At 40.2% G+C, this 25182-nt stretch overlaps 1 protein-coding gene across 3 annotated transcripts in view; it reads right to left on the reverse strand.

The window, feature by feature from the left end:
• Positions 1–1353: 1353 nt before the first annotated feature.
• WDHD1 (WD repeat and HMG-box DNA binding protein 1) overlaps positions 1354–25182 on the reverse strand; it is an 82934-nt gene continuing 59105 nt past the window's right edge. For 2 of the 3 annotated variants that reach the window (XM_037984006.2, XM_037984004.2), the window contains 10 exons: positions 20390–20504; positions 19599–19730; positions 16088–16308; positions 15874–15989; positions 15634–15687; positions 10973–11016; positions 10418–10588; positions 8769–8899; positions 4500–4638; positions 1354–2138 (listed from right to left, as the gene is read on the reverse strand). In XM_037984006.2, coding sequence (XP_037839934.2) covers positions 1938–2138; positions 4500–4638; positions 8769–8899; positions 10418–10588; positions 10973–11016; positions 15634–15687; positions 15874–15989; positions 16088–16308; positions 19599–19730; positions 20390–20504 — 1324 coding nt within the window. In that variant the 3' untranslated portion in view covers positions 1354–1937. The remainder of the gene's footprint in view (positions 2139–4499; positions 4639–8768; positions 8900–10417; positions 10589–10972; positions 11017–15633; positions 15688–15873; positions 15990–16087; positions 16309–19598; positions 19731–20389; positions 20505–25182) is intronic. The other variant, XM_037984005.2, reaches the window with a different exon arrangement.

The raw sequence follows: 25182 nt of genomic DNA on the forward strand, positions 1-25182 counted from the left end.
TGTGATCCACCCGTCTCGGCCTCCCAAAGTGCTGGGATTACAGGCTTGAGCCACCGCGCCCGGCCCATTTTCACTTTCATACTATTCAGTCCCAATTCTCTGAAGAAAAAAAAAAGAAACACTGGAAAAAAACAGGTTTACTATTATATAGCAGAGAAATAAGGATAACATTTCTTGGTTTCAAAGTTCGATTTGTAAGTTAAACCGAGTCAACACAAAAACCTTCCTTCAGCCAAATAAAAGTAGGGAATTAAAAACCCTTTTGCAAATTCTTGGTATTATCAGGTTGCTATGAATCTGAAATACACACAGATTTCAGATTCCCTTAAGCATTAGGCTGGCACAAAAGTAATCGCGGTTTTTGCCACTGAAATGGCAAAACTGCATTTACTTTTGTACCAACCTGGTATTATAAACTATATACAAAGCAAGTTGAGGAACCAAAAACAAAATAAATGTCTACAAACATGCTTTCCAATGTACTATAAACAAACCTTTACCTAAGATCTTGAAATCAAAATTAGTTTGTATAGTATTCAGACCTAACAACAAAGCAAGATGAAATAACAGCATCCTCATTATCAGAATAGTAACTTTTATATAAAAGATTACTATGTGTCAGAAACTAAGTGCTTTCATTTCATTTAATTCTGGTAACAATGAGGGAACAAAGGCTAGAAACTGGGTCACCAGCCCAACATGACCCAACTATTAGTAGTAGAGAAGTGGGTCTTTGAACCTAGGTAGTCTGGCTTTGGAATCTGCGCTCACAACCACTGTGCTATCATGTCTCTGATATCAGCTACTAATTAAAAAATCAAAAATGTATGTCTTCCTAACCTTAATCATCATGGGATAAGGAATATTCTTGGCTCCTTTATGTCTAAATTTTCAACATACTTTTTCCCTTTCAACCTATTACTACCCTCAATTTTGAGCCAGTTGATTTTATGTGATTCTTTCCCTCCCACCCTCAGTACACTGCCTTTATGTGGCTGCATTTGTATTAGTCTCTGCTTAGAACAACCAAAAATGTATGAAATGATGAAACCTTGTTTGTTCAATATAAAAGAAGAGTTAAATACTTTCCGTAACTCTGGTCTCTTATCAAGCCTTCAAAGACTTGCTCAGCAAAGTACTGTTGATGTTGATAACCAGAGTATCCCCCCAGGAGCACATGATGCCTTGGACTGCAATATTGTCACAGCAGTGTCTTCAGTTCTTCTCTACTGTGTATAATGCAGAGCAAGATAAGGGTGGTGGCAGAAATTATGGTAGTAAATATAAGATATATTTTCTAGAAATATACACATTTCATGGAAAGAAAATATTAAGACCATATCAAGACAAATATACAAATGAGGAAGTTATATTTATCTCAAAAAAATCCAAGCTATACAAACAGACAACTGAAAGCCACACAGGAAGAAATTTCCGAAAAAAAAAGTCTCACCTACAAGATTATTTACATGTTTAGGGCCAATATTACTAAAAGACGTGGTCCCCTAGGTCTAGTAGAAACAAATAGAGTACTAACACACTTGGGAAGAGGACTATTGTCCTTCCTTGTACATGACAAAAAACAAATGAACCAAACCCCTAGAAGGTATCAATGCACAGAGGTTTTAATACCTTGGCTTTAATGATTTTTCAAGGTAAGAAACAAATTCAAATTGGTCGTGGCTTCAACTCAGTAATTACAATCACAATGCATCTCTGAAAGGCCCTGCATTTGGAGGCAGAGTAATCTGCAAATATGATAGTTTTTACATATGCCCTGTTACCTACACCGATCTAATTACTACATTATCTTATAAAGACAAACAGTTGCTTCAAACTCTTTAAAAAATATATAATGAGTTTTCCAAAGACTCAAGTCTATATTCAAAGATGAGTAAAAAAAAAATCCATTACTTTCCTAGGGTCACTTTCTTCCTTTACTCCTGCTTAAATGCAAAAGCTGATAGCTTCTGATTTGTAGAAAAATCTAAAGGTTTCTGCTTTTTAGGCAAATTCAGATTCTCTTTTGTTTTTTCTTCCTGGTTTTCTGTTTCATCGCTTTCATCAACCACACGGTTTCGCTTCTTTGCTTCAGCTCCATCACTTGCCTTTTCTCCTTTGGCTTTGTTAGCCCATGCCTTTGTAAAATAGCAGGGGTGAAAAGAAAATATTTTTAGGAAATAACAAATAAGAAGTAAATGATTTATTTACTTTTCCAGGTAATATTTTTATATATAAAGCAGAATAATTAGCACTTGAATTAAGTGTTCTCATTGTTAATAAATCTTTTATTACTTAAATGCAGAGCACATTAAACATTTGTACTACTTTTATATCTCAATCTAAGCTTTGCTTATATTAATCATATAGTTGCAAAATACTATAATTACAGTACTATTTAAAAATGAAACTTTTTATTCTAAGATAATTGCAGTTTCACATGCAGTTGTATGAAATAATACAGAAAGATCCGTGTAGCCTTGACCCAGTTTTCCCCAGTGGTAACATTTTGCAAAACTATAGCCCAACAATCACAACTACAGGGAACTGACATTGAAACAATCTCATTTTACTTCTACTCATTTGGGTGTATGTATGTATTTAATTTTATTGTAGGTTTGTTTGTTTACCACCACAGTCAAAATACAGAACCGCTTCCCCAAGCCCCAACTCTGACTCCAACCCCTGGCAACCACTACTCTATTCTCCATCCTGATCACGTTATCATTTCAGGAATGTTATATAAAGGAGTATATATTCTTTGGGGTTTGGTTTTTATTCACTTAGCAAGAGCCAGATAAGGTCCACTCATTTCATCTGTCTCTTAAATCTCTTTTAATCTATAAGAGTTCCCCGCTCCTACTTTATTTCCCTGGCCATTTCAAGGGCTCTTCAAGCTGTAGAATTTCTCACATTAACAAACTGGATTTAAGTAAATGTTTATGGTTTACCTTAAGAACATTGATTACATTTTTAAGTATTCAAAAACACAATCGCAGCCTTTGCCAAGTCTCTTCCTTTTTTGCGGTGTAAGGTCTTATTTATTTAGATGCCATTTTATCGAACAACAAATTAGAAACATAAAATTGTAAATGAGGTTCTAAATGATGCTAAAGGTGTTTAGACCAGTTTCTGGCTTCTTCATTACACAACACCATTTTCATAAAACCCAATTTACCAAAGCAAGTATCTATGTTACTAGGTGCCTGTGCTGCGCCCTGCCATTCCTGGGGAAGTGAAACCTGAGGATTTAACTGGTACACCACACACATTCCTTCCGCTTCTAACACAGAAATTGCTCCTTCCTTCCTTCACATGGCAGAAGTTCATGAGAAGCAAGCCAGACACCTGTCCTAATTTCCATGTCAAAGGCTGGAACAGAACACCAGTCTTTTTCCCAAAAGGAATAGTCTCATGTAGTATCCAATGTGTAAGTAGATAGAATTTCTAAAAATTCTGCTTGCAAGAACCCTAAAGTAGTATTCAAAAAATGTGAATTCATTTTTACTTATTAATTTTTTCCCCCCCTTGAGACATGGTCTCACTCTGTCACCCATGCTGGAGTGCAGTGGCACAATCACGGCTCACTGCAGCCTTGACCTCCTGGGCTCAAGTAAGTGATCTTCCCACCTCAGCCTCCTGAGTAACTGGGACTATAGGTGTGTGCCACCATGCCAGGCTAATTTTTAAATTTGTTGTAGAGATGGGGTATCACTATGTTGTCTAGGCTGGTCTCAAACTCCTGGGCTCAACAGATCCTCCTGCCTTGGCCTCCCAAAGTGCTAGGATTATAGGCTTGAGCCAATGAACTCAGCTTGACACTTTTGATTTTTAACAAATGTATCTTTTCTTGGGGTATCCTCCTAACTTAAAACATACAGGAACTTACAGAAATTAAAACAGTAAACTGTCAAAAAATTAATCATCCAGGCTGGGCAACACAGTGAGAGCTTATCTCTACAGAAAAAAAAAAAAAAAAAAAAAAAAAAAGAGGACAATTGCTTGAGCCCAGGAGGTTGAGGTAGTAGTGAGCCGTGATCACACCAAGACACTCCTGCCTGGATGAAAAAACAAGACCTGCCTCAAACAAAAACAAAACAAAAAACCCATCACCATTACATAATAATTACTACCTATCCATATTACGACATATACGACAAACTCTTTCAAAATAAGTTTGGTGGATGTATTCAATTTCCAAAAACAGAAAAAGGTTTTTCCTTTTTTTTTTTTTTTTTAAAGTTATCATGATTGTTATTATCATCGTTGTTGTTATTATTATTAGAGATTATTATGATTATTATTGTTAGAGATGAGGTCTCATTATGTTGCCCAGGCTGGTCACAAACTGCTGAGCTCAAGTGATCCTCCCACCTTGGCCTCCCAATGTGCTAGGATTACAGGCGTAAGACACCACACCCGGCCAAAAAGCATTTCTATAATGATTTTTTAAATCTGGGAATTCACTAAGATCTCAATCTTGGCACAATTATCCTTACCTTTCTTTCTTCAGTTGACAATACTCTAAACCGAATCATTCCTTCTTTTATTATGTCTGCTTCATCTGAAAAGTCAGGATTGTCAGACAAAATGTTACTTCTATTTTCTTCTAGCCACATCTGGAACCCAGTCTTTGGCCTAAAATCACAATTATGTGAAAATATTTTATACTTAATACAGAGTTAAATCTTTGACATCTATTATGTAAAATAAGGAAGACACAGTTACACTTGTTAATATTCATATTACGTTTGTTTTTTTTTTTTGAGACGGAGTCTCACTCTGTCACCCAGGCTGGAGTGCAATGGTGCGATCTCAGCTCACTGCAACCTCCGCCTCCTGAGTTCAAGTGATTCTCCTGCCTCAGCCTCCCAAATAGCTGGGATTACAGGCATGCGCCACCACATCCGGCAAATTTTTTGTATGGGGTTTCACCATGTTGGTCAGGCTGGTCTCAAACTCCTGACCTCAAGCGATCTGCCCACCTTGGCTTCCCAAAGTGCTGGGATTACAGGCATAAGCCACTGTGACTGGCCTCATATTACTTTAAACTGCCTAGAGACTGCAGGATCAATGAACTGGAAAATCCTTTGTAAGGTAAATTCAAAAGGATCACTCACATTTGTATTTTCCAAGTGTAGCAACCATGAACTCTGTACTTTCAACTTTTTAATGAATGTTGACAGGCTCAAGGTCTCTAACCTCACTTAGCCCTTGTGGCCTGGTAAAATTCTTCCACATGTCCTTGGTACGCTCTTTTTCTATTTCCCCAAACCAGCTATTTGAATTCCTCACTACTTTTCTCAAGTCCCTTTCCCATCGCCTCACCCTTGCTCTCAGAGCTGACCTGCATCAGCATTAGGTGAAGCATGGACACAGCACATTTATACATTTCATTAGATTCCACTCATGACATAAATTGTCTTTAAGTTACACAAGTGAAGGTTTAATGCAAATATTTAACATTTACTGATCACTTACTATCTACTAGGCACTATTCTAAAAGCTTTATGTATAATACCTTATTTAAATGACAATAACACTATGAGATAGATACAATTATTATCTCCATTCCATAAGTGAGAAAAGGGAGGCTCAGAGAGGTGAAATAACTTATCTCAGGTTACACAAACAGTAAAACTCAGACCTGGGATTCAACAACCAGGCAATTTGACTCCAGAGTCTATGGTTTTGTTTTTTTACATAGACAGAGTCTCGCTCTTTCCCCCAGGCTGGAGTGCAGTGGCTCCATTTCAGCCCACTGCAACCTCCACCTTCTGGGTTCACGTGATTCTCCTGCCTCAGCCTCCCGAACAGCTGGGACTACAGGCATGCACCACCACACCTAGCTAATTTTTGTATTTTTAGTAGAAACAGGGTTTCACCATATTGGCCAGGCAGGTCTCGAACTCCTGACCTCGTGATCCGCCCGCCTCAGCCTCCCAAAGTGCTAGGATTACAGGTGTGAGCTGCTGTGCACGGCCCAGAGTCTCTTATGTTTAACTCACCAGTTATACGCCCCTCACTAGGATGAACCTAGACGAATCCTAAATAACAAGTCTAAACGTTTTTAAATTTTATTTATTTATTTATTTATTTTTTTGAGACAGAGTCCCGCTCTCTTGCCCAGGCTGGAGTGCAGTGGCGTGATCTCGGCTTACTGCAAGCTCCGCCTTCCAGGTTCACGCCATTCTCCTGCCTCAGCCTCCTGAGTAGTTGGGACTACAGGCTCCCGTCACCACTCCCAGCTAATTTTTTGTATTTTTAGGAGATGGGGTTTCACCGTGTTAGCCAGGATGGTCTCGATCTCCTGACCCCGTGATCCGCCCATCTCGGCCTCCCAAAGTGCTAGGATTACAGGCTTGAGCCATCGCACCTGGCCTAAACTTTTTAAGGTTAAAAAAATTTTATTAAAAAATTACTAGTATGACCATAACCACTTGCTCTAATTTCTGAAAATAAGCAAATTTTAAGTAATCTTAACGTAAATCGATTTCCAGAAAAATAACAGAACAAATCAAAACAAGTAAAAATCAAGGTATAACAAAGGTTCTTGAATTTCCAAAAATTAATGAAGACCCATTTTAATGAAACTTGGAGCAATGTCACAAATCTACCTAACAGCCTGCAATCTTCTGCTTCTAAACAGCTATTTTTAAAAAGAAAACCAAACTTGAACATTTCTTTCTTTTTTTGTTTTTTAAAGAGATGTGAGTCTCACTATGTTGCCCAGGCTGGCCGCAAACTTCTGGGCTTAAGCAACCCTCTGCCTCAACCATCTAAGTAGCTGGGACTAAAAGAGTGCACAGCCACCTGGCTAAAATTGGACATTTCTGATTTAGTATATCAACATCTGTGAAAAATATTAGTTTTAATAGTCGTAATTCCTTAAAATTTCAAAAAGTAAGTTTTATGTATAACCGATAGTATGAAAAATTAAATTATCAATCTTCTTTGTTGTTGTTTCAATAGACAGGGTCTTGCTTTGTCGCCCAGGCTGGAGTGCAGTGGTATAATCAGCTCACTGCCACCTCAAATTCCTGGGCTCAAGCAATCCTCCCACCTCAGACTTCCAAGTAGCTGGGACTACAGGCACGTGCCACCACACCTGGCTGATTTAAAAACTTTTGGTAGAGATGGGGTCTCCCTACATTGCACAGGCTAGTTTCAATCTCCTGGGCTGAAGCTCTCTGACCACATTGGCCTTCCAAAGTGTTAGGCTTGGCCAGGTGTGGTGGCTCACACCTGTAATCCCAGCACTTTGGGAAGCTGAGGTGGGCAGATCACTTGAGGCCAAGAGTTTGAGACCAGCCTGGTCAATGTGGCAAAACTCCATCTCTGCCAAAAAATAACAAAATTAGCAGGCATGGTGGCACACACCTGTAATCCCAGCTACTCAGGAGGCTGAGGCATGATAATTGCTTGAACCCAGGAGATGGAGGTTGCAGTGAGCTGAGATTGCACCAGTGCGCTCCAGCCCTGGTGACAGAGCACGACTGTCTCAAAAAAAGCATCAGGCGGGTGGGGCATGGTGACTCACAACTATAATTCCTGTGCTTAGGCGGGTGGGGCATGGTGACTCACAAGTGTAATTCCTATGCTTTGGAAGGCCAAGGTGGGTGGATCCCCTGAGGTCAGGAGTTCAAGACCAGCCTGACCAACATGGAGAAACCACGTCTCTACTAAAAATACAAAATTAGAAGGGTGTAGAGGCACATGCCTGTAATCCCAGCTACTCAGGAGGCTGAGGCAAGAGAATCACTTGAACCCGGAGGCAGAGGTTGTGGTGAGCCGAGATTGTGCTACTGCACTGCAGTCTGGGCAACAAGAGCGAAAAAAAAAAGTTAGCCTGAAAAAAAAGCATGAGCCACTACGCTCGGCCTATCAATTTTCTTAAATAAAATTTTCATTGTTTAAGACCTCAATTAAATTCAGAACAAAACAGGAAATATGAAAACCACAGCCACTCCCTCAAATTAAACTGGTTCACATAGAGTTATTGGGAAAATAAGATATACTTTATTTTATTATTATTTTTCTCCCTGGACTGCTCAGAATGAGAAAAATAAGATACATTATGGCAAAAATGAAATTGTGACTATTCTTTTCTTTTTGTTTTTTCTGAGAAGGAGTCTCACTCTGTCGCGTAGACTGGAGTGCAGTGGTGCAATCTTGGCTCACTGCAGCCTCCATCTCCTGGGTTCAAGCAATTCTCCTGCCTCAGCCTCCTGAGTGCCCAGCCACTATAAAGAAGTTCTTTATGTAGTAATAGAAAATAAGCTGCAAAAGCTATTGTTAAGGGAAAAAAGTAAGGTACAGAATAATGTGTGAAACAAAAAATAGACAAATAGGTATTTGCAGATAAACAGAATAATTTTGGAAAGTTCCACAAGAAACTTGTTGCAGTGGTTGTTTTTGGAGACAGAAACTAGTTGGATGAAACTACTTATTGACACACTTCTTTTTGTATCTTCTTGTTTCTTCCCATTAAACTATTTAAAAACAAACAAAAAAATTATAAAATACATCCCAATAAAATATATCTACAATTTAAAAATATACAATTTACTGAAGCATATTTTAATAAATATTGTAAATAGACATTAATATCTGTGGCTTCCTTAAAGCCACAAGTGTCCAGAATGCCCACTACCAATGCCAATGTATTATTTGTATTAAGGAATAACAGCACTGCATAATTTTGTATTGCTGCTACTGTATACTTTTTATACTTGGTCACTGCATGCTAAATTTCTCTATGTACTGACCTTTGGTTTTCAGTGTTTTGAGGACATATAGCTGGGGTTTCAGATAATACATTTTTAGGATTTTCTTCTTTCACTTCCTCAGTTTTATTAGTTTGAGAATTTCTTTTCTGGAAATAGGATGCTGCAGATGCCTATAAAAACAAATGTGAACACTGCAGTAACATCTAGTATAATTTTATATGTTTTATAAGCAAGTTCTGAAAAATGTGAAGAAACATCTATAATTACTGAGAATTCTTATACTAACACATGAAATCTTGAGTTCTTAGTTGTAAATAAATAGGCAAACACATGCAAAACCAAAAAAGTATACTTCAGATTCCATGTTTTCTTTTTTTCTTTTCTTTTTTTTTTGAGACGGAGTCTCACTCTGTTGCCCAGGCTGGAGTGCAGTGGCGCGATCTCGGCTCACTGCAACCTCCGCCCTGAGTTCAGGTGGTTCTCCTGCCTCAGCCTCCCGAGTAGCTGGAATTACAGGCGCCTGCCACCCGCCCGGCTAATTTTTTGTATTTGTAGTACAGACAGAGTTTCACCATCTTGGCCAGGCTGGTCTTCAACTCCTGACCTCGTGTGATCCATCCGCCTCTGCCTCCCAAAGTGCTGGGATTACAGGCGTGAGCCACTACGCCTGGCCTAAATTCCATGTTTTCTAAGTGAATACAATTATATGAAATAGAAAAGATAAACAATAGATCTATTTTACTGATGACAAATCCGGGATCAAATACTTATAAGAGTGGAAAAATCAGAATTCAGAACAAGGAAAAACTAGGGCCATGTACAGTATCAGTCACTATTAAATAATAGTAAATAATAGTAAATATTTACTATGAATAATAGTAAATAAGAATATACATCAGAACTATCTGGGTGATTTTAATAAAAATACAGATAAATGTCTGAGCTTCTGGGGTCTGAGTATATACATTTTTAAAAAGTGATTCTATAAAAACAAGGAGCGGGGCAGGACAGGCTGGGTGTGGTGGCTCATGCCTGTAATCCCAGCACTTTGGGAGGCTGAGGTAGGTGGATCACTTGAGGCCAGGAGCTCGAGACCAGTCTGGCCATCATGCTGAAACCCCATCTCTACCAGAAATACCAAAATTAGCTGGGCGTGGTGGCAGGCCGCTGTAATCCCAGCTACTTAGGAGGCTGAGGCATGAGAATTGCTTGAACCCAGGAGACAGAGGCTGCAGCGAGCTGAGATCCTGACACAGCACTCCAGCCAGCCTGGGTAACAGAGTGAGCCTCTGTCTCAAAAAAGACAGGGAGAGCAGGATAGTGGTCATGGAAGTCAGAATCTGCTACAAAGTGTGTAACAACTCATGAGGCAGAAGAGGGAGTGATTCTGAAGCAAAAACACAACTGTTTTGGGGTTTGTTTTTTTCAGATGGGGTATCTCTTATAGTTTCCCAGACTGGACTCAAACTCCTGGGCTCAAGTGATCCTCCCACCTCAGCCTCCTGAGTAGCTGGGACTACAGGTGTGTGCCACTGTGCCCAGGTGCAAAAACAGAATTGAACCCACTTCCCTAACAAGACAATTGTAAACAATCATAACCTCCTATCCTATATCTGAAACAGTGAACAAAACTGAAGACAAACAGATCCCATGCTGCTTACTGCAGATGAGGGTAGCTGAAACAGTACCTGCTTAGGCTTCGGCTTTGGAATCAGAGGCTTTATAATGGGAGACTTTTCATTATTTGTAGTTCGATTAAGTGCAGTGGATTTCTTGGATGATTTGCCCATATTGTCTAAAATATTAGTTGAACGTGCTGAATTCATTGACATGGCTGGTTCTTTGGAACTGGCTGATACCTAAAGAGCAAACTAGTGTTAGCACTTCATGTTTAAAGAAGAAAAATATCCCAAGAGACTTATTTTTTCTTAAAATTTCTGTTAAGTTTGTATTGCCATCTCATCTTTAGAACTAAATACATTTGGTACAATCCAAATTAAGAAGGATACATATATTCCCAAATATCACATCCCCAAGAAAGACAGAGGTATCTTTCAAAACCATAGGTACTTAGAAGGTAAGTAGAAAAGACAACTCTCAGCCCAAGTGCTGCTTTCTTCTGTTTCCACACAGATCAGTCTTTCATGCCTCCAAGTCTGGGGAGAGTCATCTCATCATTTGGAAATACTTCTTTGTATAGAAATGTATTTAAATAATATAAAACATCACTTGGAAGACTTTACCTTAAAGGGATTTACTCGTCCTTGGCTGCTAAAGGTAACTGCACCTTTCACAAAAAAGAAACCCTTGCTTAATAATGGTAGAAAATAGATGACTTCTGACATCTATAATACTAGACAGAATATTTTAATCCCCATTAAATGAAAACAAACGTATTTTGCAACTTTTAAAAACTATTAACAGACATCCTTTTTCCTATTTCTAAGCCAAAATAAAAGCTATTAAATGTGAACTATCCCAATGTGGCACTATGAAACATATTCAGTATGTACAGATCTTTTTCTCCTGTTACTGCGGAAGAGGCAGTGGCTAGTCTGAGCTAAGGTTAGTAATCCCTTTACATGTGTTCTGTATCCCATGCCTTCCTGCTTTGTCAGAAAACCTGACCTATCAAGTTTCTTGACAGCCTACATCTTTGACTTTTCCCTATTTATTGGCCCCTAAAGTTTCCCAACTTAAAAAGAAACAAAAACCAAACCTTCTCTACCCTACATTCCTTCCAGTCATCATTTTCTCTCGTCTCCTCCATCCAGCCATTTTTTTTTTTTTTTTTTTGAGACACAGTCTCACTCTTGTTGCCCAAGCGATCTTGGCTCACTGCAACGTCCACCTCTCAGGTTCAGGCAATTCTACTGTCTCAGCATCCCGAGTAGCTGAGATTATAGGCGACTGCTACGACACCTGGCTAATTTTTGTATTTTTAGTAAAGACAGGGTTTCACCATGTTGGCCAGGCTGGTCTTGAACTCCTGACCTCAAGTGATCCGTCTGCCTTGGCCTCCCACAGTGCTGGGATTACAAGCATGAGCCACCATGCCCCGTCATCCAGCCAAATTTTTCCAAGAGCTGTTGACACTATTATCATTTCCTCACCACCCATACATTCCTCCATACAATATAGCACTTCCAGCCCTACTACCCTACAGAATCTCCTCTTGCTAAGGTCCTCAATGATCTCTACATGGTCAAATCTGGTGGATACCTGTCAGTCACCTTATTTGCTCTATCAATGGCATCCCACATAGCTGACTGTTCCTTTCTTCTTGATACTTTGTCCTCTCTTGACTTCTGAGATACTGCATTCCCTGACTTAGTTCCTTCCTCTCTGGACCTGTGGACTCATTGTCTTCCAATAGTTGGTTCCTCCTCTTCCTCTACCCGATGCTCAAATGTTGGAGACTCCCTAGTCCTAAGCTCATTTTTCTTCTTGCTTTACATTCTCCCCCAATGCTTGCTTCTCCATGCCCATGGTTTAAATTGCTATACTTATGCCAATGATTTTCACTTTGTATCTCTTGACCAGAATACTTTCATGAGCTCCTGATTCAAATATCTGTCTTCATGACATTCTACTTACCTTACAGTAATTCATCATCTTCCTTTCTAAATCTGCTTTTCCCTAGTGTTTCCTGACTTAGGAAATGGCACCATCATTCACTCAAGTACTCAAGCCAGTGTTAACAAACTAATCTCTAATTAAGAGCTTTCCTGGCATGGTGGCTCATGCCTGTAATCCCAGCACTTTGGGAGGCTGAGGAGGCAGGACTGCTTGAGCCCAGTTTAAGACCAGCCTGGGTAACATAGGGAGAGACCCTGTCTCTACAAAAACAAAAAACATAACGAAACAAAAAACCCAAACCAAAACAAAACTAGACAGACATGGTGACACATGCCTATGGTCCCAGCTACTTGGGAGGCTGAGGTGGAAAGATCGCTTGGGTCTGGGAGGTTGAGGCTGCAGTGAGTCATAATCATGCTACTGCACTCTAACCTGGGTGACGGAGTCAGACCCTGGGGGAAAAAAAAGAGGAGAGAAGGAGGGAAGACGGGACAGATGGAGGGAGGGAGGAAAGGAGAGAGGGAGAGAGGGAGGGAGGGAGGGAGTGAGGGAGGAAAGGAGAGAGAGAGGGAGGGAGGGAGGAAGGAAGGAAGGAAGGGAGGAAAGGAGAGAGGGAGGGAGGGAGGGAGGAACTAACTAACTTTCCAGCTGAGCATGGCCACTTGTGCCTATAATCCCAGAACTTTGGGAGGCTAAGGCAGGAGAGTCGCTTAAGCCCAGGAGTTCCAGACCAGCCTCAGCAACAAAGCGAGCCCCTCTCTCTACAAAAAGTACACACCAAAAATTAACCAAGCATGGTGATGCACAACTGTAGTCATAGCTACTCAGTAGGGTGAGGCAGGATCACTTGAGCACACAAGTTCAAGGCTGTAGTGAGTTAGGACTGCATCAGTGCATTCCAACTCTACTCCAGTCTGAGTGGCAAAGCAAGATACCCTGTATCCCCCCATCCCCACAAAACAACAACAAAAAAACCTTTCCATCTAGCCAATAAAAATTGTTTTATTTATCTTGTTTCTGAAAATACTTTATAGAAGTTTCCCCTTTTGTCTCTCCTGACAGAGTGCTAGCCCCTTGCGGTTTGGTGCCTCCCTGATTCATGAATCATGGAACACTCAAATTAATCCTGTAAGATTTAAATGTGCTTAAGTTTTTCTTCTATTACAAGAAACTGAGTCATTCTTTATGCCCTGAACTCCTACATGCTCTTCATCATCTTCAGAAATAGCTCTCCAATTCTGCCCATTCTTTCTAACATCACCATCATCACCTTAGCTCAGGCCCTTATTCAGTCTCATTTGGACTGCCTCTGTAGTCTATTTATTTTTTAATTTTTATTTACTTACTCTTCTTCTTCTTATTTTTTTAGATGAAGTCTCACTCTGTCACCCAGGATGGAGTGCAGTGGCATTATCTCCACTTACTGCAACCCCCACCTCGTGGATTCAAGCAATTCTGCCTCAGCCTCCCAAGTAGCTGGGATTACAGGCATGATTTAAAAAAAATTTTTTTTTTAATTTTTAATAGAGATATGGTTTCACCATTTTGGCCAGGCTGGTCTTGAACTCCTGACCTCAAGTGCTCCACCTGCCTTGGCCTCCCAAAGTGCTGAAATTACAGGCGTGAGCCCCCATGCCTGGCCTATTTACTTATTTTTTGATACAGGGTCTTGCTCTGTCACCCAGGCTGGAGTGCAGTGGTGCAACCATAGCCTACTGCACCCTCGAACTCCTAGGCTCAAGATATCCTCCTGTCCCAGCCTCCCAAATACCTGGGACTACCGGCGTGCACTACCATGCCTGGCTAATATTTTTATTTACTTTTTGTAGAGATAGGGTTTCGCTGTTCCCTAGGCTGGTCTCAAACATCTGGCCTCAAGTGATCATTCAACCTTTGCCTCCCAAAATGCTGAGTTTACAGACGTGAGCCATCATGCCTGGGTATATCTATTCTTCTTCAGCACAGTGTGCCATGCTATATCTCTGCTTAAAACCTACAACAGTCTCTCAGTGACCTTAGAATAAAGAGCAAAATCCTGACTGGGTATGGTGGCTCACATCTGTAGGTCCAACACTTTGGGATGTGGAGGTGAGCAAATTGCTTGAGTTTGAGACCAGCCTGGACAACAGAGTGACACCCCATATCTCCATTAAAAAAAAAAAAAAAGACCAAAATCCTCAATATGGCCTATACAGATCTGCATGACTTGGCTCCTGCCCATCACTCTAAAACCCTTCAGCACCACTTTCTCTTTGCTCTCTGAGCTTTTCACACCATCCTTTTGCAGTCTTCACTTCACCCATACTGTTCCTTAAGTCTAATGCTTCTCTTCGGCTCCTGTTCCCACACACCTTTGCCTCGCTGACTATTATTCATCCTTCAGGTCTCTGCTGTAAATACTCCATGAGGTCTGCCTTGGAGTCCCTACCCATTCTCCACCACTGACTAGATGACAGCTATGTGTTATACGCTCTTTTCATATTCTATATGTTTTTTAAGTTAATTTTTTAAATGAAAGTAACATATGTCCACAGTTTAAAAAGTCAAATGGTACTATAAGGTTTATGCTTCCCACTGACAAAAGGCCAGCAGGGCCCTACTCCAACCTTCTCTATCCCGCAGGCCCACTCCCTGAACACAACTATTTTCAACTCCTTTTTTTTTCTTTTCTTTTCTTTTTCTTTTTTCTTTTTTTTGAGATAGAGTCTTACTCCATTGCCTAGGCTGGAGTGCAATGGCATGATCTCGGCTCACTGCAGCCTCCGCCTCCCGAGTTCAAGCGATTCTCCTGCTTCAGCCTCCCGAGTAGCTGGGATTACAGGCACGCACCACCACACTCAGCTAATTTTTGTATTTTTAGTAGAGATGGGGTTTCACCATGTTGGCCAGGCTAGTCTAGAACTCCTGACCTCGTTATCCGCCCACCTTGGCCTCCCAAAATGCTGGGATTACAGGCGTGAGCCACTGCACCTGGCCTTCAATTCCTTTTAACTATTTCTCCAGTATCCTGCATGTTTCCTCAGTGATATCCAGATCTGTCTTCCCAGCTGGGCTAAAATAGCATTAAAACAGAGATCAACCATGCATGTCTGTTTGACTTCTGTATCCACCATTAAGTAAAATGCCTGACACACAATAGGCAGTTTATAAACATTTGTTAAATGACCATAGCTTCACAAACAACATCTGAGATTAAAAAAACAAAAACATAAACACACACACACAAAAATGGCCTTAAGGGGTAAGGTGTATTTGCGTAGATGTGCCACTTTACAGACAACTTTCAAAATTTCCTTGATATTACAAATTTATAAATATTTCTCACCTGACTTAGCTGAAATATCGGAGGAATTTGTACTTTTGGAAAATGAGTTCTGTCCTACAGATTAAAATAAAGCAATATAATGTAAATAGAGAAAATAAAGTCATCCTCAATATTCAACAACCAGACAGCAAAGAGGTCTGAAAAAAAGTATGAGTATTCAATTTCCCTCAGTTAAGTAAAATGGGAAAAGCCACATCCATGATAGTTCTCATCATGTATGGGCTTGAAAATGTATCTCACCAGGCTTATGTATTTCTGGTTTTTCTTCATCATCAGCTTCTCCACTGTCCTCGGCATCTTCTTCAACTTGATTTCTGAACCTTGGTTGGCTCCACTCTGTAGCAGTATTGCTGTAACTAAGAGAAAATAAGATTATTCAATAAAGAGCTATGTAAAGATCAACTTAACAATCAAGACAGTAAAGGAAAATTCAAACAACTGAATTATTTCTTACCCAGCATTCAGCTTTTTTCTGAAATCTTCTTCTTCTTCTCCCTCTTCCACCTGGGTTGCTGTCAATTCAGCTGCCTTCTCTACAGCCAGTTCACTAAGTTTTTGAGCTAGTATTAATTTCCGAGAGCGAGAAGCATATTTAATGGCTAAATTCACAGCATTTTGAGTCATTAGATCAGCAAGTTCCACACAACGGAATTCCCGCTCCAGTTTACAAGAAAGCTAATCCAAAAAGGGGGGGGAAAAAAGATCAAATCACATCAAGTAAAACTTTTTAAAGATACTGACACTACTAGTAAAACTGAGAAAATAGTTTTCTAGCTACTGTAACTCCCTGATTCTAAGATGCACATTTTTACAAGTTTTAACATCTCTGAAATTGGAATTACAATTAATTACAATTAATGGTGGGTAAGTTTGGCAGCATTTTTGTGTCTCCATGGCTTAAATGAATAAAGTAATGGTGCATTATGCCATAAATAGTGGCTTAGATTTGATGAAATATTACATACCACTTTAAGCTACTAATTGCAAGAAAATTAAGAAATTCATTAAAAAAATTCAAGGGGGAGGCTAGGCATGGTGGCTCACGCCTGTAATACCAGTGCCTTGGGAGGCCCAGGTGGGTGGATCATGAGGTCAGGAGTTCGAGATCAGCCTAGCCAACATGACAAAACCCCGTCTCTACTAAAAACACAAAAATTAGCCAGGCGTGCTGGCGTGCGCCTGTAATCCCAGCTATTCAGGAGGCTGAGGCAGGAGAATCGCTTGAACCCGGGAGGTGGAGGTTGCAGTGAGCCGAGATTGCACCACTACACTCCAGCCTGGGCGACAAAGCGAGACTCTGTCTCAAAAAAAGCCAAGGGGGCCAGGCGTGGTGGCTCACACCTGTAATCCCAGCACTTTGGAAGGCCAAAGCAGAGGGATCGCTAGAGGCCAGGAGTTTGAGACTAGCCTGGGCAACACGGTGAGACCCTGTAACTACAAAAAATAAATTAGCTGGGCGTGGTGGCATGCACTTGTAGTCTCAGCTACTCAGGAGCCTGAGACAGGAGGTTCACTTGAGCCCAGGAGGTTGAGGCTGCAATGAGTCACAATCTTGCCACTGTACTCTAGCCTGGGTGACAGTGAGACTCTGTCTCTAAAAAATACAAGAAAGAAAACCAACAAACTGAGAAAAATTGGTACTTTGAAGATTACTAAGGGTCTCCTAATTCATAGCATATTAGAACTGTTTTCTTACTTATATATTCCATGTCTGATCCATCAGCACAGAAGCTTTAGATATTCACCTGGATGTCCTTTTCAAGATTTTTAGTATCATTTATCTATAATCAGTACTTCTTAATCGGGATGGTACATTGCCTCAGGGGGCATTTAGAAATAAAAAGGAGGCTGGGCGTGGTGGCTCATGCCTATAATCCCAGCACTCTGGGAGGCCGAGGCGGGTGAATCACAAGGTCAGGAGATCAAGATCATCCTGGCTAATATGGTGAAACCCGTCTCTAGTAAAAATACAAAAGATTAGCCGGGTGTGGTGGCGGGCGCCTGTGGTCCCAGCTACTCAGGAGGCTGAGGCAGGAGAATGGCGTGAACCCGGGAGGCAGAGCTTACAGTGAACCGAGATCACACCACTGCACTCCAGCCTGGGCGACAGAGCAAGACTCCATCTCAAAAAAAAAAGAAAAGAAAAAGGAATAGTTTGGTTTCCACAGTGACTATGCTGAACTAAAGGCATTTGCCCAGGGGCCAGGAATGCTAAAGAAGAACTCACCAATCCCCTCGAACTCCTGGGCTCAAGATATCCTCCTGCCCTGGTATCTTTGATATGAGTCCCCTGGTATTTTTGATATGAGAAACACTGCCACAAGGAAAAGCTCCTCTAAGGCTAAATAGCAAATACATGAAACATATTTCCTTACATGTGTTGTACAAAGTAAAAAGGCTGCTAGTTCCTGGACCACAAGTAACACTTTATCAAAGGAATAAAACTTAGTCTACAATAAAGTTTTCTTAATACCAAAATGAGTTTTCTTAATACAAAACTTAAGGCCATGTTGCATAAAGGTGACAGTAGTGAGTACTACCTTTTGGAGACAAGAGTGGCAATTTGCTCTGTGGTCTCATATACCACTTTGCTCTAAGAACCTTTTTTCTTCAACTTTAAAATTAAAAGTCTGGACCATTCACTCTGTCAACAAATATTAAGGTCTACTATGTGTTAAGCCACCACATCAGTGCCTGGCATACAGCAGTGAGCAGGTCTCTGCCCTCAGGGGCGTAAAGTCTGGTGTAAAACAAATAGAGAAGAAATAATACTATACTCCTCTCCATAAACCAACCACGAGTGGGGACACAAGCACAGGAACTTTAAGACACCCTGCTCCAGAGATAAATGTACTTAAATATTCTAGACATCAAACCTGGCCACTGGTCACAAATAAATTTTCATCACACACAGCTGCCTAATTCAAAGAGGATGACAAAAGGCAGGCATATCTAAAAGCCTGATCAAAGTTCTTAAGATTGCCCAGCCCTGGATATTAAAAAAAAGTATACACTCAAACTTTGTAAAACAGTAACAGAAACTAGAGCAGTAGTTCTCAGTTACTTTGAGGGCCTGTTAAAACACAGACTGATGGGCAAAAGCAAAAGGGCAGTAGCCCCAGAGATGTTTATTCCTGCACATGATCTTAGCTACAAGGTAATGTTGTATACATTCTAGGCTGGGCACAGTGGCTCACGCCTGTGATCCCAGCACTTTCAGAGGCCGAAGCAGGTGAATTACCTGAGGTCAGGAGTTCAAGACCAGCCTGACCAACATGGTGAAACGCCGTTTCTACTAAAAATACAAAAATTAGCCAGGTGTGGTGGCACACGCCTGTAGTCCCAGCTACTCAGGAGGTTGAGGCAGGAGAATCACTTGAACCTGGGAGGTGGAGGTTGCAGTGAGCCAAGACTGCACGAGTGCATTCCAGCTTAAGCAACAAGAGTGAAACTCTGTCTTAAAAAAAAAAAAAATTTAACTGCAAGATCAACCAGAAAATAGAACTTTACAGGGGAAAACGCCACCAGATAAAACTTAAGAATGGCCAGGCATGGTGGCTCACGCCTGCAATCCCAGTACTTTGGGAGGCTGAGGCGGGTGGATCATGAGGTCAGGAATTCACGACTAGTCTGGCCAACATAGTGAAACTCCGTTTCTACTAAAAATACAAAAAAAAAAAAAAAAATAGCTGGGCGTGGTGGTGGGCGCCTGTAATCCTAGCTACTCGGGAGGCCGAGGCAAGAGAATTGTGTGAATACAGGAGGCAGAGATTGCAGTGAGCTGAGATCACACCACTGCACTCCAGCCTGGGTGACAGAACGAGACTCCATCGCAACAACAACAACAACAACAAACTTAAGAATCTTAGGTTGTGGGACTTAGTCCTAATGCACAGACCTTTAAGAAATTCAACCTATAGAAAAGCATTTAACTTTAACATCTTCAGTATATTTATTTTACTCACCGCAAGCATTTTCATTAAAAGTTCCTGTTGCTCTTTTGTTGCTTGCTTTTTAGTGCTCTCTTCGTATTCATAACCATTTTTAGCTAAATAATCAAGGTGGTTGTGAAATATAACCGAACGCCAAAACTGCTCCTACAAAAGTGAACAAAATTGCTTAATGCCAACTACCACCTTAATATGAGGCAAGTGTTAAATATTTCTCTTAAGACACCAGTTTTTGAATAAAATATGTTCTGAAGCCCTCCTTTCTATAAGTTTATTTTACAATTCAAATTCTAGAGTGATACTACAGCTTAACTTTTTCCCCTATCCTTAAAAAAGGCAGTTGGGGAGGAATACAGCATTTAAAACAGTTTCCTAGCTATCATAATGAATGCTCAGAGAACTTGGTAAACAAGCTTTTTAAAAGCTAATTTGTTTCTTATTTAGAGTAACTAATTGCAGATTTCAAATGACTTTTGATGACACAGGGCTAGGACTAGGGTCAGGCAAGCCAGCAACACAAAATGATGGAGGTACTTCTTCTCAGGGACATGCCCCATCCTGAGAGTAAGTCTTTCCCCAGTGGGTCTCTGATAGTCACACCCGTTTACTTTGTAGACAAAGTCCCTGGAAGCAGTGATGGCAATCAGGTGGCCTGGTGATCCTAAGCAGTCCTCCTCCCTCCCTGCTACCCCATTCATGTAATTATACAGTAAAGAATATACTGGCCATCACGACAATTTTAAAGTGTATGTATCACAGGTGCTGTATTATCAAACTCAAAGTGTCAAGGTAAGACTTCCACATACCTCCATTTGTCCTTTCTCTGTTGCAATCTGACAATAAGGAAGCTTAAAGGATAATATAGCAACGGCAGGGCGTGGAAGGGTTGGCGGAAACCGAGAACCTTTACAAGGAATACACCTGTCAGTAAAGAAAAGTTCCACCATAAAAATTTGCTAACATGTCATAAAAACTGCAAAATTAAAAAAGTTTTCAAAAGTTAACAACTTAGAATAGTAATATTATTATTATAATAGCTGCCTTAATTATATGTAACAAATATTTCTTTTTAAAAAAGTGTTTTAGGCTTGACTAGGCATAAAGACTATCCCTACAAGCATTTCAAGAATAGAAAAATTCCTTCTTACATCTCACTTATTTTTTTTGAGACAGGATCTCACTGTGTTGCCCAGGCTAAAGTACAGTGGTGTGATCACAGTTCACTGAAGCCCCAACCTCCCAAGTTCAAGCGATCCTCCCACCTCAGCCTCCCAAGTAGCTAGGACTACAGACATGTGCCACCATGCCTGGCTAACTTTTGTATTTTTAGTAGAGATGGGGTTTTGCCATGTTGCCCAGGCTGGACTCAAACTCCTGGGCTAAAGTGTGCCTCCTGCCTTTGCCTCCCAAAGTGCAGAGATTACAGGCGTGAGCTACCCTGCCCAGCCTCACATCTCACTTTATTAAATGACAACCACTAAAAGCCAATTCAGCCCTCTTCATATTTTCCTTAGCAAACTACCCACTTTTAAAACATAAAAACTATACTATTAACACCTGTCATGGAATCCATGTTATCACCAAGATAAATGCTGATGATGCTGCACATGGAACATACTCTAAGGTCAACCACATGCTTGGCTGTAAAGCAAGTCTCAAAATTTTTTAATTGAAATCATACCATGCATATATTCTGAGACCACAGTAAAATAAAAATAGAAATCAATACTGAGGATCTCTCAGAACCACACAAATTACATGGAAAGTAAACAACATACTCCAGAATGACTTTTGAATAAACAATGAAATTAGCAGAAATCAAAACATTCTTTAAAATAAATGAAAACAGACACAACATATCAAAATATATGGGATGCAGCAAAAGCAATGTTAAGAGGAAAGTTTATAGCACTAAACACCTAAATCAAGTTAGAAGACCTCAAATTAATAATCTAATATGGCATCTAGGGAAACTAGATAAATGAGAACAAACCCAAAGCTAGCAGAAAAAAAGAAATAACTAAAATCACAGCAGAACTAAACAAAATTGAGACTCAAAAATCCATACAAAGGATCAATAAAACAAAAAAATTGGTTTTTTGAAAGGATAAACAAGATTGATAAACTCCTAGCTAGATTAACAAAGAAGAGAGAAGCTCCATATAGGCACAACCAGAAAATGGCAAAGGTGACATTACAACTGATTCCACAGAAATACAAAAGATCCTCACAGACTATTATGAACACTTCTATGTGCACAAACCAGAAAATCTAGAGGCAATGGGCTCACACCTGTAATCCAAATACTTCTGGAGGCAAACGTGGGAGAATCACTTGAGGTCAGAAGTTTGAGACCAGCCTGGGTAACAAAATGAGACCCAATTGCTACAAAAAATTTTAAAGATTAGCCAGGCATGATGGTGTGTATCTGTAGTTCCAGCTGCTCAGGAGACTGAGATGGGAGGATTAATTGAGCCTGGGAGGTTGCAGTGAGCCATGATCATGTTCATGGTCATGGGCACAGTGAACCATGATCATGCCACTGCACTCCGGCCTGGATGAGACCCTGTTTCAAGAAAAAAAAAAAAAAAAGACAGAGAAAGAAAGAGAAAGACAAAGTCCTCAAAAGCAATTGTAATAAAAACAAAAATTGACAAGTGGGACCTAATTAGACTAAAGAGCTTCTGCACAGCAAAGAAAATCTAGAGGAAACGGATAAATTCCCGGAAACATAACACTTCCCAAGACTGACTCAGAAAAAAAAGAAATTGTGAACAAGCCAATAATGAGTTCCAAAACTGAATCAGTAATAAATAAAAAACCTGTCAACCAAAAACAGCCCTGGACCAGAGAGATCACAGCTGAATTCCAGATGCACAAAGAACTGGCACCAGTCCTACTAAAATATTCCAAAAAATCAACTCCTCTCCAAATCACTCTATAAGGCCAGCATTATCCTGATGCCAAAATCTGGCAAAGACACAACGAAAAAAGAAACTACAGGTCAATATCCTTGATGAACACAAATACAAAAATCTTCAACAAAACACTAGCAAACCAGATCCAGCAGTACTTCAGGAAGTTAACACACTACAACCAGTAGGTTTTATTCCTGGGATGCAAGGTTGGTTCAACATATGCAAATCAATATACGTAATTCACTACATCAACAGAATTAAAAACAAAAACCACATGATCATCTCAATAGATACAGAAAAAGCTTTCAATAAAATTCAACATCCTTTCATAATAAAGACCAACTAGGCATGGAAGCAACATAACTCAAAATAACAAGAGCCATCTATGGCAAACCCACAGATAACATCATATGAATGGGCAAAAGCTGGAAGCATTGCCCTTAAGAACTGGAATAAGACAAGGATGACTGCTCTTCTCACTCATATTCAACAGAGTACTGAAAATCTTAGCCAGAACAATCAAGTAAGACAACAAAATAGGAAAAGAAGTCAAATTATCTCTCTGCTGACTATATGACTCTATAGAATTGCTAAAGGTAAGACTTTGGTAAAGTTTCAGGATACAAAATCAATATACAAAAATCAGTAGCATTTTTATACACCAATAATGTTCGAGCTGAGAGTAAAATCAAGTATGCAATCCCATTTACAATAGTCATACACATACATAAAATACCTAGGAATATATCTAACCAAGGAGGTGAAAGATCTCTACAAGAACTACAAAACACTGTTGAAAGAAATCACGGATAACACAAACAAATGGAAACACATTCCATGCTCATGGATTAGAAGAATCAATATCATTAAAATGACCATACTGTGTCTGCAGCAACCTTGGTTCGCATCGAAGTCCCAGCACCAAGAAAAGAAAAGAAAAGAAAAAAGAAAAGAAAAGAAAAGAAAAGAAAAGAAAAGAAAAGAAAAGAAACCATACTCTCCAAAGCAATCTATAGATTCAACACTATTCCTATCAAATTATCAATGTCATTTTTCACAGAATTAGAAAAAACTATTCTAAAATTCATATGGAACCAAAAAAGAGCCCAAATAGTCAAAGCTATCTAAAACAAAAAGAAGAAAACTGGAGACATCACATTACCCAACATCAACATCAAACTGTACTTCAAGGCTAGAGAAAAAGAACATGGCACTGGTGCACAAACAGAAACACAGACCAATTGAACAGAATAGGGAACCCAGAAATAAAGCCACACACCTACAACAAACTGATTGATCTTTGAGAAAGTTGACAAAAATAAGCAACTGGGAAACGAATCCCTACTCAATAAATTGTGCTGAGGTAACTGGCTATCCACATGCAGAATGAAACTGGACCCTTACCTATCATCATATGCAAAAATTAACTCAAGATGGATTAAACACTTAAATGTAAGACCTAAGACTATAAAAATCCCAAAAGAAAGCCTAGCAAATACCCTTCGGGATATTGGCCTTGGTAAATATTTCATGACTAAGTCCTCAAAAGCAATTGCAACAAAAACAAAAACTGACAAGTGGGACCTAATTAAACTAAAGAGCTTCTGCACAGCAAACGAAACTACCAAGAGTAAACAGGTCGGGTGCACTGGCTCACATCTGTAGTCCCGGCACCTTGGGAGGCCAAGGCAGGAGGATTACTTGAGCCCAGGAGTTTGAGACCAGCCTGGGCAACAAAGGGAGACCTGTCTCTACAAAAACATTTAAAAATTAGCCAGGTGTGGTGGCATGTGCCTGTAGTCCTGCAATATCCCATTTATAATAGCCATATGCACACACACAAAATACCTAGGATATATCCAACCAAGGAAGTGAAAGATCTCTACAAGAACTACAAAACACTGTTGAAAGAAATCATAGATGACACAAACAAATGGAAAGACATTTGCAGATCCTGAAGTGGGAGGATCATTGAGCCCAGAAAGTTGAGGCTACAGCGAGCCATGATCACACCACCGCACTGTAGCTTGGGTGACAGAGTGAGACTATGCCTCAAAAAAAAAAAAAAAAAAAAGACATCCTACAGAATGTAAGAAAATATTCGCAAGCTATGCATCCAACAAAGATCTGATATCCAGAGTCTATAAGGAACTTAAAAAAAAAAATCAACAGCAAAAAACCAAATATCCCCATTAAAAAGTGGGCAAAGGACATGAACAGACACTTCAAAAGAAGACATACAAGGCTGGGAATGGTGGGTCACACCCATAATCCCAGAACTTCGGGAGACTGAGGCGGGTGGATCACTTGAACCCAGTAGTTTCAGACCAGCCTGGGCAACATGGCAAGACCCTATCTCTACAAAAAATACAAAAATTAGCCAGGCATGGTGACACACACCTGTAGTCCCAGCTACTCAAGAGGCTGAGATGGAAGGATCCCTTGAGCCTGGGAGGCTGAGGCAGCAGTGAGCGGTAATTGCACCACTGTACTCCAGCTTAGGTGACAGAGTGAGACCCTGTCTCAAAAAACAAACAAAATAAAAAACTGCAATGAGTTACACCATCTCACACCAGTAAGAATGGTTACTAAAAAGTCGAGGCTGGGCATGGTGACTCAAACCTATAATCCCAACACTTTGGGGAGCCTGAGGTGGGAGGACTGTAGGAGTTTGAGACCGG

This window comes from Chlorocebus sabaeus, chromosome 24 (assembly GCF_047675955.1).
Source record: "Chlorocebus sabaeus isolate Y175 chromosome 24, mChlSab1.0.hap1, whole genome shotgun sequence".
Lineage (NCBI taxonomy): Eukaryota > Metazoa > Chordata > Mammalia > Primates > Cercopithecidae > Chlorocebus > Chlorocebus sabaeus.